Here is a 14,134-nt window from a genome sequence, read left to right as displayed (position 1 = left end):
AAACAATCTTAGAAATGTGGGAACATAGGGCTGTGGGAAGATAGGGCCTAAGTTTCAGTGAAAAAAGCAGATGGGCAGTGGGACAGGAAGGAACATTTATAATGAATTGTGGCTTTTTATTCAGTATTGATTTTTGATTTAATGGTTTTATATAATTCAGATTGCCAGGTATCAATTGTCGCTTCACTATAACGTTGCACATTCGATGCAAGGTGGCTCAGGCTACAATCCAAGTCAAAGTATCCGAAATCTGGACTCCACTTATTTGTTTAAAACCAAACTATCTTTACCAGTGTTGTAATGTTATAAAGTCCAAATACTCTGTTACTGTACTCAAGTAGAAATTTAATCTATCTGAACTTTACTTCGTTATTTATATTTCTGGAAACTTTCACTTTTACTCTGATACATTTCCTATATAAAATGTGAACTTTAACTCCGATACAGCGGTGAACATAACGTTACACACCTGTGGCTGTATTTGCAAGAAATGTTTTGGTACGTTGGAGTGAAAGATACTTCCCCACCAAAAATGAAAATTCTGTTTCTGTTTTTCTCTTTGTTGATGTCAGACTTTGAATTTGATGTTTAAGAAGGTGTGGACACCCTGAATATAACACTTTACTATAAAGGAAGCCACAATAAAGTTCTAATTTATTTATTTTCTATAATTAAGTACATTTAATATCAGAAAATTACTTTGATACTCAAGTACAGTAAATATCAAGTACTTTTAAGACATTTACTCGACTGATATTCTAAAAGGTGACTTTAACTTCTACCAAAGGCATTTTCTGTAAGATACTTGTACTTTTACATAAGTATTGCTTTCAGTTACTTTATACAAGACTGATCTTTACTAATGAGCTGCCTGATGTTTCCCGTACAATAATAAAAAAAAATTCAGATTGTGAACTCGTACCATCATGTATCAAAAAACGAGCTCTGCGTTTCCTTCGTAATTTCCAAATCAACCCTCAAAGAACTTGACAAAGAAGGAGCAGACGGAGTGCCATCCCTCGCTGCAGTAACTCTGTGCCGGCGCCATGTCGTTCAACACTCCTTCTTCGTCATCAAACCCAGTCCTCTCCTCCCTCTTCTTCTTCTCCTCCTCGTCCTCTTCCTCCTTCTTCTTACTCCTCTCGGCCTTCCCTGCGTCTGAGCCCTTACTGGCTGCTGGTCCTCTCTTCTTGCCTCCTTCCCTCGCACCCTTCCTCTCCTCCTCTCCGCTGCGTTGCGCGAGCTTCATGTGGGCCTCGGCCGGAGCCTTCTTGCAGGTTTTAGCCTTCAGGACTTTCTCTCCTTCGCAGGCGTTCTGCCTCTTCTTCAGCTTCCCCACCTGCTGCTTCCAGTACTGGCTGGACTTCACCCCGTAGGCCGGGCACAGGTCGGGTTTACCGGCGTAACGACACCAATACCTGGAGGAGAAGCAGAAACAAAACTAGAACTGGAAGGGCACTCGGACGGCGCAGACCTCGAGCCAAGGTAGACACCAAATTGCTAAATTGCATTTTGTGTTAACCGACTATTATCTGTACGTTTATCTGGACCTGTACCTGCCTTTTTCCTCCCAAAAAATCACTGGTCACCTTTGGTGTCAGAGGGCTGCATTTGTCAGATGTGATTAAGTTGTACCAACAAAGACTGTCCCTTAAAAATCAAACACTAAGAACCCTTAAACACCACACTGCGTGACCTGGTCACGACTCAGCTCAACATTTTTCCCATTAGGCAGATGTCCAAAATTGAACTCATCAGTACAGGAATGATTTGAATAATAATCCTTGGTTCTGAGTGTCCTCCTCACTAAGTGAACCCCTGAATTATGTAAATGAGTGAAAACGGTTTAGCCTTGGTCAGATTTATAGGTGACATGAATTTAAGGGCACTAAAGGTGAATTAGGTTAATGTGATATCGTCCGTTGGCGAGGAGTTGCACTCTGCAACCTCTTTCTCTTTTCACTGTAAAATTTACTCTTAACTGGCTGACAGAGTATCTAGTTCTGTTTGTATGCAAGGGGCTGGTAAAATAAGATGTTTGTCTTCATCCAGCTCCTTTCCGATCATGGATATGTGATGTAATGTAGCAAATAATTAATGGTTGGATTATAAAATGTGTCTGTTTCATCTATGTTCATCTTGTCTTGCAACATTCCACTTGACCCTAAGATGATTTTGCTGCACCTGTATCCAACAAATCTGAACGTGAAACCCCAAGACAATACCGTAAATGTATTGATTTTGCTATACTACAGGCAAAAAGGATCTCTGAGGTCAAAAGTGCTGCATTTGTCAGACGCGTAGGCGTAGATTTCTCTCCTTCTCTGTGAAATGAAGCTGCCTTCTAGTGCGGTCGGAAATGTTGGGATCTATAAACGACCTCAGGGAAAACAGTAAATGCTTTTGTTGTTGAGATGTACATGATTCCTAAAAAAACATATGCTATCGTCATTTGGCGAGACGTTGCAGTCAGTGGCCCTCCCTGAATGAATAAAGGTTATAAATATGTAAAAAGGACTATAGCTCTCATCTGGAAGAAAATGGAGGCACCTACAATTGGTGCTTGGATCCAGATTATGGTGCAATGTATGTCCATGGAGAGACTGGCATATATATTGAGAGGCGAATTGGGGGTGTATGAGAAAATCTGGAGGCCATTTGACTGGGTTTTGTAAAGGAAGAAGACATAGGGGAGCGGTTACTGTGAATCCTGATTTATGGTTCCAGGGGGGCTCCATGCAGAGCTTTCTCCCTAGCCCGTAGGTGGCCTTGTCTGTTGGTGTGTGCGTCGTTCTCTGTAAGAGAATAGCAGGGCCGGCGTGTGTGTGTGGGTGGGGAGTGTGTGGTAGAGTGAGTGAGATAGTGACAGGGATTTTCTTCGGAGTGAGTAGTGACTCTAGAGTCATAGTGAGAGAAACAAAGTGTCTCCCCTGTTCTTTCTGACCACGGTGGGAAATCTGGAGCAGAAAAAGTTAACCCTCTCATTGATTTCATGTTGTTATGGAGAAGGAGAACCAGGAAATGAGTCAGGGGGGAAATGCAACGCTACCAAGTCACGGCCGAGTGGCGTGTAGTTCAATTTTTTGAGAGGTGCACGTCAGGCTACGGCCATAGGCGTGGGAAGTGCACCTCCTGGTGGCAAAGCTTTAAAACTGCGATGACAATAAAATTATAGCGTAAAATATCTCTGGTTGTTGCTTCTGTTCCACAACATTTTGTACGTCATGTTTGGGGTGTGGGATGAAGAGAGGGAGAATTTTAGTAATTTTTAAATTATTTAATTTATATTCAGTATATATTTCAGTATGTATTGGCCAATCATATTTGTCCTGACACAATTGCGATTCAGCCTACGCATAGCATGCATGCACACTCGCAGCCACACACAACAAGGAATGAGTTTCTACTAAATCTATCAGTGCTACTTAGCAATGTCTCAAAAGAGAGTTTGGGGTTTTTTTCAATCGCCCAACCCCAAACACCCGAGTACTAGCGAGACACACCATCAGCTCAGCTGTACTTCATGGAGGGGAGTGGCGAGTGAGTTTTTAAAAGGAGACAGAGGTAGAGTGGTCTGCAGAATACAGAGCCTGTGTAACACAGTATCTTTAGACTCTACGTGGACACCCCCCTCCCCCCTCCCAGCTCCCCAGCACCCCCTGTCGAAAATATCTTCCCGCGCGTCTGGCTACGGCGTAGGGTCGGTATCTCCACATTTCTGTATACGTACCCACGGCGTCGATTTAACGCAGAAGCATAAATCTGCCTTGACACTGTCATTTAATTAGCTTTTTGTTTTCTGATTGTTGTAGTACGGCAGAAGTTGAGGGAGAAATTGTGTTGTGATTGGGACAGGCGGTAGGAGGTTGTTGGACATTGTAATTGCAATGAAAAGTAATGTGAAGTAAAGATATTACTGCATGGTTTTCCCTGCCATTGTAAGGTGTAGGTGCAGCATCTGAGCTGTTTTGGGCAGCACCTAAACGAAATTAATGTAACCAAAAGAATTCTAATGTCTAATCTAATGATTGTAGTTGGACTTCTTTAGCAAGTTTTTTTCTTTAAGCTTTTTAAATGTTATTATTATCTGCTCTAGCTTTTCAAATGTTTTAGACACAGATATGGTAATAACGGTCCAAAATGATGTGAAAAAGAAACTACCACAAACTGACTACAAAGAGATGCCACATGACCACAGAGACCCAAAATAACCCCAAAGAAAACAAAAATGACCAAAAAGAGACACAACACGACTACGAAGAGATGCAAAAAAACTACAATGAGACACAAAACGTGTTTATAAAGTCCTTTTTTTAAATTGAAAAACCGAAGGACGCCTAAACCCCTCACCAAATACGCGCACCTGAAGTCTTCCACAAAGCTAGGGAGGACATTGTACTGTTAATGCTTCCCTCACCTCTGCGGCTCTCCCAGTGTTTCGGTGCTGCAGTTGACCAGCAGGCTCACCAGGCCTTCGCCAGACGTCTGCCAGGTGCAGCGATGTCCCTCCTTGGTGCTCAGCTCTCCAGAGCCGGGCACTGAGCGGTTCCTGGGCCTCTTGGCCGGCGGCGTCGACGGTGGAGGCTGGCGGGGTTTGTCGGGTTTCCCCTCGCCAGGCTGCCGCTTGGCCTCAGCGAGGACGGGGAGGCAGAGGAGGAGGACGAAGACCAAACTGCACGGCAGGAGACTCATGGTCGCTGCAAAGAGACATTTTGGGCACAGTGATGAGGAAAATGTGAATGTCAATTTGTTTTAAGTACCTAGATTTGAGATTTGATTTTAAAGTCAATGTTTTAGACTTTTTTTAGATCTTAGTTTTGGTTATGTGGGGAAAAAAAAACGTTGAACACTATAGTCTAGTAGCCAACTAAGTGAACCGGGAAATGTTGAGTAGACCAAAGTTTTATTGCAGAAATGTGAAGTATGGGTCCCCAGTATACATAAACTGCTGGATGCTAATTTGCATATGTTGAGCAATTAGCATAATTAGCAAGTTAGCCATTATATCGTCCATTTTGACCATTGACTGTAAATATTTATCGACAAAGCATCCGGTTCGGCGAAGTGCTGCAAATGCGTAAGTGCCTTAAACCTGCATTATATCTGAATTCCAGCAGGGGGAGACTCCTTAAACCTGCATTCTTTCTGAATTCCAGCAGAGGGCGACACGTGTGGTTGCAAAAGGAGTTCGGTTTCTGTAGAAGTCTATGAGAAAGTGACCCACTTCTCACTTGATTTATGACCTCAGTAAACATTTTCATAATGAGTTTATGGTCTCAATCGCTACTTTTAAGTCTTCTGTAACACAGATGTTCACAGATGTTCATGTTTTGAATTATGGTCTCGTTGATTTTAAAATCAGCGATAAAGCAGGGGGTGTTTTAGGGCGTGGCTATGATGTGATTGCCAGTGAAAGTGTGTAACGTAACGTGGCTCCTCCCTCACTCCTCCCTCTCGTCTAAAATCGTCACATCCGCAACCAGGATGGCTGCGCCCGTAACGGCAAACTCGACGACTCATAGCAGAGCTCCACAAACCAATGGGTGACGTCACACATGCTCTGTCCATTAATATTAACAGTCTATGATTTTGACCACTCACTGGATCGGTTCGCAGCCGAGTGTGAAGCGGCTGGGATGAGGATCAGCACCTCTAAATCTGAGGCCATGGTTCTCAGCAGGAAACCGATGGAGTGCCTTCTCCAGGTAGGGAATGAGTCCTTACCCCAAGTGAAGGAGTTCAAGTACCTTGGGGTCTTGTTCGCGAGTGAGGGAACAATGGAGCGGGAGATTGGTCGGAGAATCGGCGCAGCGGGTGCGGTATTACATTCCATTTATCGCACCGTTGTGACGAAAAGAGAGCTGAGCCACTAGATCTACCGGTCAGTTTTCGTTCCTACCCTCACCTATGGTCATGAAGGTTGGGTCATGACCGAAAGAACGAGATCCAGGGTACAAGCGGCCGAAATGGGTTTCCTCAGGAGGGTGGCTGGTGTCTCCCTTAGAGATAGGGTGAGAAGCTCAGTCATCCGTGAGGAGCTCGGAGTAGAGCCGCTGCTCCTTTGCGTCGAAAGGTGCCAGTTGAGGTGGTTCGGGCATCTGGTAAGGATGCCCCCTGGGCGCCTCCCTAGGGAGGTGTTCCAGGCACGTCCAGCTGGGAGGAGGCCTCGGGGAAGACCCAGGACTAGGTGGAGGGATTATATCTCCAACCTGGCCTGGGAACGCCTCGGGATCCCCCAGTCGGAGCTGGTTAATGTGGCTCGGGAAAGGGAAGTTCGGGGTCCCCTGCTGGAGCTGCTACCCCCGCGACCCGAGACTGGATAAGCAGACGAAGATGGATGGATGGATGGATGGATTTTGACCACATATCTTGCACTGTATGGCCAATTTCTACAATATGTGAGTTGGTTTTAGAGGTTTTGGAGGATGCTGATTTCATTTCTGGCATTTTCATATTTCAAAGAGCTAATTTTCTTACATATTTTGATTTATTTAGGCAAATTTTGATTACTTTCAGGCATAATTTTAGGTTATTTTCTATGGTACACAATAATCTTACATTTCAGAATCATGAGTGCTCTTGTGAATGTTGATGCATTGTTTACAGGGTGTAGTGAAGCTGAATTCCCTCCTGACACTTTTGAAGATTCAAAATTGCTTTCTGGATAAACGATGAATCTTTGTTAGGCTGAATGTTATGCATTTCTGGAGGAAAAAGCAATGCGGGTATTTGACATAACTTGGATCCTGCAACTGTACAATACATATTAATGGGGTAGCTCTTTAAGACACCCAATACCTGCCTAGCTGGTAAAGAAAGTGACACATTTAGCAGCTAAAGGGCTGCCTGTTCTGCCAATCTCTTCAGCCTTTGTCACATGACCAATTCATGTTTCCATGGTGACTATGCAAAATTGTGATACCGTGGAACCAGCACTGGAACAGAATGAACATATAGAAAATGTTTATTGTATTCGGAAATACAATTTGTTTAAAATGAAATCAATTGAAACTAATAATGAATGTGAGTTTTTTTTATTTAGCAGAATTACATTATGTTGTTCTATCATATCCAATATTTCCTCTTTTCTAAGCAAATTTTCCATGATGTATTCTGATAAAATACCCCCCCCCCTACCCCCCCTCCCTCTGTGCCACCCTAATTTAAAAATCCTGGAATCACCCCTGTTTTTTATGCTTTCCTCATCAGGATCAGAGGGTCAGAATGTCATAGAGTGACACAACACGAGTGTTAGATAGTTTGAAAAAGGACAATGGACACAGAGTGGGGGTGTGAGTCTCTGTCAGCGGCTTATTGAAAATCAGCCAAGCGTCAGAAAACACTCCCCCAAGAAGAGTCCAGACCGGACACGCAGCTATCAAACGACAAGCAGGGAGCGAGGGAGGGAGGGAGGGAGGGAGGGAGGGAGGGGAGGATTACTGCTCAACTCTGAGTCTATCATTTATTCACATGGATTTGTCTTTCAGAAAAATCAAACGATGCAGAAAACAGGAACAATACGTTCCTGTTTTGACGTCTATTGTGCGAGACGAGAGATGTTCACTGAGCGGTTTCACACTACACTAAGTGCTACTACGACAAACCTACGACAAAATGAGACTTCCTTCACTTGCTTAATGATCTTTTAATGTGTGTAATTCATAGCTCAATTCAAACGGGATCCAAACGGTATTTGTCTCTCTTCGTTTACTACCCTTAACCCAAAATATTTGGGTTGAGGGCCTTGCTCAAGGGTACCTCACTGGTGGTCACTTCCCCCACTCAGATATAATGCTGTCGGTCTGGGGATTGAACCGATGACCTCACGCTCACTTCTCTAACCTTTAGGCCATCACTACATGCCGGGCGTGAGACTTTCGGTATAATATCGCGCAACGTGATATCGCGATAACGATATTGAGTCGATATATTGTGCACCCCTAATATATATATATATATATATATAATACAACAGTCACAGGGAACATTTTTATACTTTTAAGATTTTAACTACATTTCACTGATTATACATACAGACTTTTTTTACAGTATTTTTACTGTGTGGTTTTAGTACTTTTTCCTGCAGTAAATTATCTGAATACTTCCTTGGTATTAATACATGTGTTTTATGTTTAGCGCTGGATCAGATCCTCCGTCCGTCATCACTTTCACCCGTCTGATTCGCTGTGTGTGTGTGTGTGTGTGTGTGTGTGTGTGTGTGTGTGTGTGTGTGTGTGTGGCTTCAGCAATAACCAGACTGAATGAAAAACAGGAAGTGTGCAGTGCGATCTGAGAGCCTGCGGGCCACCTAACTCCACCAAACACTCCAGCACTTCCTCATTCTTCACATTTCCTCCCCGAAGCCGACCAATGGCAAATATTAGTTTTTTATCCTTTAACAGGAAGACGCTGAACGCTGCAGATGTGTGTGTTCACAGTGTGTAACTAAGTACATTTACTCCAGTACTGTACTACAGTCCAAATGTTGAGGTACTTTACTTGAGTTAGCACCCCTCTCTCTCTCTCTCTGTTCTTTCTCTAGCTCGCTCCACCACTTTGTTTTATCTAACGTTAGCAGCGCTCCACATAGCGTTCTGAGACACTGTAGCAGTAGCTGTTGTTATAGCAACAAAAGACGCTCTTGGCTGCTTTTTGGAATTAAAACGCTGCCAGCTTTTTTTTTCACTGCAAAAGCGCCCTAGTCAACTTTTCTTATCAAAAAAGACGCCAAATGTGAACATAACTTAATAAATGAACCTGATCAAATGTTCAGTCTCTGTCTCTGTTTTTCAGGTGACTTAACTGCATCTGCATTAACCATTTGGAGTCTGGTTTAATGAGAGCAAAAACATTAATTGGGTTCCCTGGGTCAGCGTATAAACACTGAACAGGTTGGTTCCCTGTACCTTCATATGGTTAACAATATTATACCGTCGGAACAACATAACAGGTTGTGTGCTGCCGTAACTAATCCTGTTAATGTTTGTGTTTGTGAATTAATGAGGTGGGAAATGAAATCAAAAGGACATTGTGCTCCAGAGCTCCGTGTTGTTTCTGTTTCACTCCCTGAACAAATGAAAAGGCTTCACAATCAGGCACAATTATTATTATTTCTTTATCTACACTTCCTCTCAATCAAAAAAAAAAACACACACAAACTGATTTCAGAGTTTTCCTGCCTATTCTACTAAACTCACCGGAAAACTGACCCCGACATTTAATGCTTTAGATGTACCAAGCCATCTATTAGTGCTTGGGTTCCCACTTTGCTCAGTGCATTGCATGATAAATACAATCCCATGCCACCAGGGATACTCAATTCTGATTGGCTGAAGGGTGTGCATTCTGTAACAGCAGCAGCCTCTAATGGCGTGTTCCCACCAAGGCCTAATAAAATATTTGCGTCGCGCCATTCACCTAAGATTGATCACGGGATCGTTTTTGAATAATTTGTGTTTATTCGCGTTACTCGCGTACCCGCTGGTGTAGACCTGTAGACACCAACAATGTTTCTTTCCGTCATTTCTGGATTAATAATATCCCCTGGCGGAGCAAAAAGCATGGTAATGTCTGATGTCTTCCACTTCCAGCGCGACTTGAAGAGATTGTGGTTTTTTAACTGCACGTAAAAAGTCTGAATTCAAACTTTATCAGGTCTCTCCGCAAGACGACAAGCAAACAACTTTTATAACGCTTGTTTTCTGGATGGCGTTTGGATCAATCAGGGCTCTGCCAACATTGGAGCTGCTCCATAAACACAGCAACATACATAGAATCTTCAGAGCTTACCAGGTAGTCAAACTTCCCCACTTTCTTTTCCCAAAGAAAACACTTCCCCACTTTCTTTTCCCAAAGAAAACTCCTTTTTCGTCCGGCCGTTGTCTAAACAATGAAGTGCTACAGCACTCCGGGTGCTACAGACAGCTACGGTAATCTGTTACTCAAATTCGCGATGCGAATGAGGTGAATTTTGCATCCTCGTCTCATTCGCGCCGCCTGCCGCGACTTTGCATTTATTCGCATGAAAGGCCATTAGTCTGTCAGTGTCGACACAGGATGTGTTCAGGCACAGCACTGCATGGAATAATTCTCATGAACGTGTTCGTTTGATATTGTACGAAAGCGTATGCACAACCATTTGTATGTTATCCCACATGTGACGACAGGTCTCATGACAGTTAGGTTTAGCTTTCTTTACAGTTGAATTTAGCCGACAAAAACTGACTGTCAGTTGTGTACAGAATAGTCTATATCCACGATGTTCCACTTCGGGGATTGCTCCGGTGCCACAGGAAATTCGAATGCATGTCACCATTGTTTCCTTCCAATTTCTTTGTTTTGGCATTTTAAACTCCGGTGGATTTGTGAGGACTATCCTCCTCAGATCTCTGCAGGGTAAATCCAGACAGCTAGCTAGACTATCTGTCCAATCTGAGATTTCTGTTGCACGACTAAAACTACTTTTGAACGTACAAATGTTCCACCAAAACAAGTTCCTTCCCAAGGCTATTTTGCGAGGGCACTGTGGCTACATCCAGCTCTTAGCCCCGCCCAAGACAATTGTTATTGGTTTAAAGAAATGCCAATAAACCAGAGCACGTTCTTCTCCCATCCCGGAATGCTGGGTGGACTCGACAGACCTTCCTCCGCAGCGCTGCGGAGGAAGGTCTGGCAAAGCAAGACTAGGTACAGAACAACCTGAAGTTAAGGTTGTGATAGCAGCCGTTACAGTTAAGTGTAGCTGAGAACAGAGAAGTTCAGATAACGCCAACATATTCATAAGAACGGGTCGTGTGATATTGCCGAAAACGTATACACAACAGTTCGTATATCTTTCAAAATTACAGCGACTGGTCATGGGACGAAGGTAAGCCAAGGAGAATTGACTGTGAGCCGGGTACAGAGCACCGCGAGGGGACGGTTTCAGCGGCCGTTGCGATACATTTAGCCGACAAAATGTAAAGTTAAGTTAGACACCAAAATACAAGTTAGGATTAAAAAAAAAGATTGTGGTTTGGGTTAAAAACATTGGTCCCTTTAAGTAGTACTCCCGGGACACAAACTCCCGTTTCCTGGGCGAGGCGAAAGTCTTGTGTTTTCTCCTTAAGTTCTTCCGGGACATGAACTTCACTGCCCGGCTTGAAAGCCCTGTGTTTTAGGACCCACACATCCCCCCCGACCTTCTTCCTACGCGGATCTTCGCACTTTCATACAGCAGCAGTGATTGCGGTGCATACGGTTATAAATACGTGGAATCACAAGCGTAATTTACAGGGGGGGTGGGGGGGTTGTAACCCCCCCACCCCCCCAATAATCCAAACTGGCCGGTGCAACCCCTCCTAAAAACTTATTATAATTTCCTTTACATAAATAAAGACACAAAATGATGCAGAAAAGGCACACATTGTTGCAGAAAAATTCACCAGAATGCAGGAAATGTGTTTCACGTTTAAAATTTCAATTTTGCTCAAAAGTGGAGATCTCAAACCCCGCCAATGTTGAACCCAATGTTACGCCGTTGCGCGGAATACATACGAATTACAGTGCTTCACCTTTCGTAGCGATATATACGAATGGTTCATGAGAAACAGCCTGAAAGATGATCATCCACAGTGGCCTGTGCAGTTTTAAAACATAACGCGCAGAAAGAGAGAAAGCACTGTGCTTTGTCCTTCCATAACGGCTCATTGTGCACCCAAGTCACAGAGGGATCAATGTCAGTCAACATTTTATTTCATTTTACAGTCTTGCTGAGTGCAAATAGATAATTTTTTTTGTATATTTACAGTACGTGTTTTTTTATCGTGTTAAAATGTAATTTTGTGTCTGAGCCTGAAGTGATCTGACGTTCAATAACAAAGATCTCCTGTTTTTGAAGAGGTCCGGGATGCTTGTCAGGACTCACAGGAGTTAGTCCGATGCAATTGAAATAAAAACATTGAGTTTGGATGAATGAATTCACAAAACTAAAGATTATTTTCGCGTTTCCCGAAGTGAATCATCGTGCGATAACATCGAGAAATGACAGCAAGCTGCATCCTTTAAAAGAGGAAAGGAAGTTGTCACTCCTGATTTCTGCATCTATGCTTACTTTGAGTTGTTTAAAAAGCTTTGCTATATACTCAACGTTATGTATATATTCATGAAATAGTGCCCATTTTTCCCTCTCAAATTTGGTACATTTGTATTATTTGTTTCTTACTTTCACAAGTCCATGTCCTCCATGTTTATCTTGAAATAAGAATAAAAAGCAAACAAACAGATGAAACATTTCATTTGGCAGTAAACGTCAGTTTTCCACAGCAGCATTTTAACAGGGAGATGAAAAACAAAGACACGGCACGAAAAGAAAATCAAAAATCCCCCCCCCCCCCCATGCCATGCACACCCACCACTCCTCCAAATACACCCCTCATCAATAAGTCATGACAAAAAAAATCTTTCGTTGTTGTCTCTCGCTCTCTAATATTTGGGTTTGACAGTTTTAGGAAGAAGCCGAAATTTCCGAGCAGTTTAGTGTTCAGGGTAGTAGTAGGTTAGTTGTTTTAGTGTGAGCAGAGGCCCGGTGTTCTTACCATGTGATGCTCCACGGCTCGGAGTCGCTGTGGGAATGTGGGGACCATGAACACCCGGATAAAAGAGGGGAGAAGACGAGGATAAAGGAGGAGGAGGAGGAGGAGGAGGAGGAGGAGGAGGAGGAGGAAGAGGAGGAGGGAGGGGGTTTTCGGGGAATTAGGAGGACTATACCAAGAACTGCCCACCCAAAAACCAAGAACACCCCTCACACATTCAGGCCTGCTAACAAAACCCTGTGTGTGTGTGTGTGTGTGTGTGTGTGTGTGTGTGTGTGTGTGTGTATGCAGCAGACCTCTTCAAAAATCTTTGTTATTGAACATAAGAATCACTTCAGGCTCGGACACAAAATGCCATGTTACAAACAATTAAAAGTGTGTGTGTGTGTGTGTGTGTGTGTGTGTGTGTGTGTGATGACACCTCGAGGGTTTTGGATGCTTCAGTGTCCTGAAGCTTCTATAAGCTAGTATTTGCAGGTCAAAACACTTTCTTTCCTTCTTTTTAAAATTCATGTGAATGCTGAAAGTTGGAAAGCTAAACTCGACTGCTGGCTTGAATGCAGAAGAACAATGTTTTAGGAAAAGTGGAAATGGTTTTTAATTAGTCGGAATTTAATTGAAAAGAGAAGAAAAACAAACAGTGAAAACACTTCTACAAGTTCAGGTTAGACATCTACTCGAGCAAGCAGCTCTGAATTGTAAAATATGTAAATACGTAGAAGCACTGAAGAAAAAGAAGCCGACTGTTCCTCCTGAATGTGAATGTGACATGAGCTCCCGCAGAGCCAGTGGCCTTTACAGCACAAACCTGCAGCCTATTTACAATGAGAGATAAACAAAGAGAATTATAAACCAAAATCTGATGAGCTTCTCATTTGCATGTATCCCCAAAATAATCCATAATGCATGTCCCGTTGCACGAAAGAACATTGAAACTCAAAGTCACTTTTTCTCCTTGTCTATTGGCCCAAGTCTCTCTCTCTCTCTCTCTCTCTCTCTCTCTCTCTCTCTCGCTCTCTCTCTCTCCCCCTCTGTCACTGCATTCATACCAGTAAGTAACTCGGCCCTCAGCGAGATGAATGAGGAGAATCTTCTCTCTCCTCCAAGACAAAGAGTCGTGCGGGAATCTGGGTCACAGCTTAACCCCCCGCAGACACCCTGTCATCGCCGCCCAGCTCCTTCGCATTCAGCCTATGGGTTGCTGGAGATCCGAGGACGGCTCTTTCCCTCGCGCACGCTGCCAAAAATCTGCTTGGCGAGAGAAGGATGCTCTGAAAAACAAGCACGACGACGGTAAACATGTTGTTCCGCCCAGTCTGGGCCAATCAGGAACAAATATGTCACCTTGTTTTCAGCTGTGAATGCACTTTGCTCTCGAGTCGAGCAGCAACAATCTGAAAGGCAAAATGTAGCGCTAAGAAGCATCATTTACTCATCTTTCGCCAGAGGCAAGTCAGCGGTGTCAGGGTTTGACTCATGGAGGAGAGAATAAATGATGTGTGGAACTGAGATGTTTCTCATCCGCTCTCAATTTGATAATTTTTTTTGTTGGGTTTGTTTTT

At 43.4% G+C, this 14,134-nt stretch overlaps 1 protein-coding gene across 1 annotated transcript; it reads right to left on the bottom strand.

Moving 5' to 3' along the window:
• Positions 1-899: 899 nt before the first annotated feature.
• Positions 900-12,764, bottom strand: fgfbp3 (fibroblast growth factor binding protein 3). The gene is made up of 3 exons (XM_031308583.2): positions 12,576-12,764; positions 4,418-4,697; positions 900-1,418 (listed from the first exon to the last, which is right to left on the bottom strand). Exons 2-3 carry the CDS (start codon positions 4,690-4,692, stop codon positions 971-973), a joined length of 723 nt encoding a protein of 240 aa, XP_031164443.1. The 5' UTR covers positions 4,693-4,697; positions 12,576-12,764; the 3' UTR covers positions 900-970.
• Positions 12,765-14,134: the final 1,370 nt, after the last annotated feature.

This window comes from Sander lucioperca, chromosome 15 (genome assembly GCF_008315115.2).
Source record: "Sander lucioperca isolate FBNREF2018 chromosome 15, SLUC_FBN_1.2, whole genome shotgun sequence".
In the NCBI taxonomy this organism is placed as follows: domain Eukaryota; kingdom Metazoa; phylum Chordata; class Actinopteri; order Perciformes; family Percidae; genus Sander; species Sander lucioperca.
This window is presented reverse-complemented; position numbering and strand designations above follow the sequence as displayed.

What these genes read in the sequence shown, in the direction of transcription:
- fgfbp3 (XM_031308583.2), bottom strand. Translation starts at nt 4,692, where the DNA reads ATGAGTCTCCTGCCGTGCAGTTTGGTCTTCGTCCTCCTCCTCTGCCTC. An exon ending in ACACTGGGAGAGCCGCAGAG is followed by an intron (nt 1,419 to 4,417) that starts GTGAGGGAAGCA and finishes CTTCTCCTCCAG; the next exon opens with GTATTGGTGTCGTTACGCCG.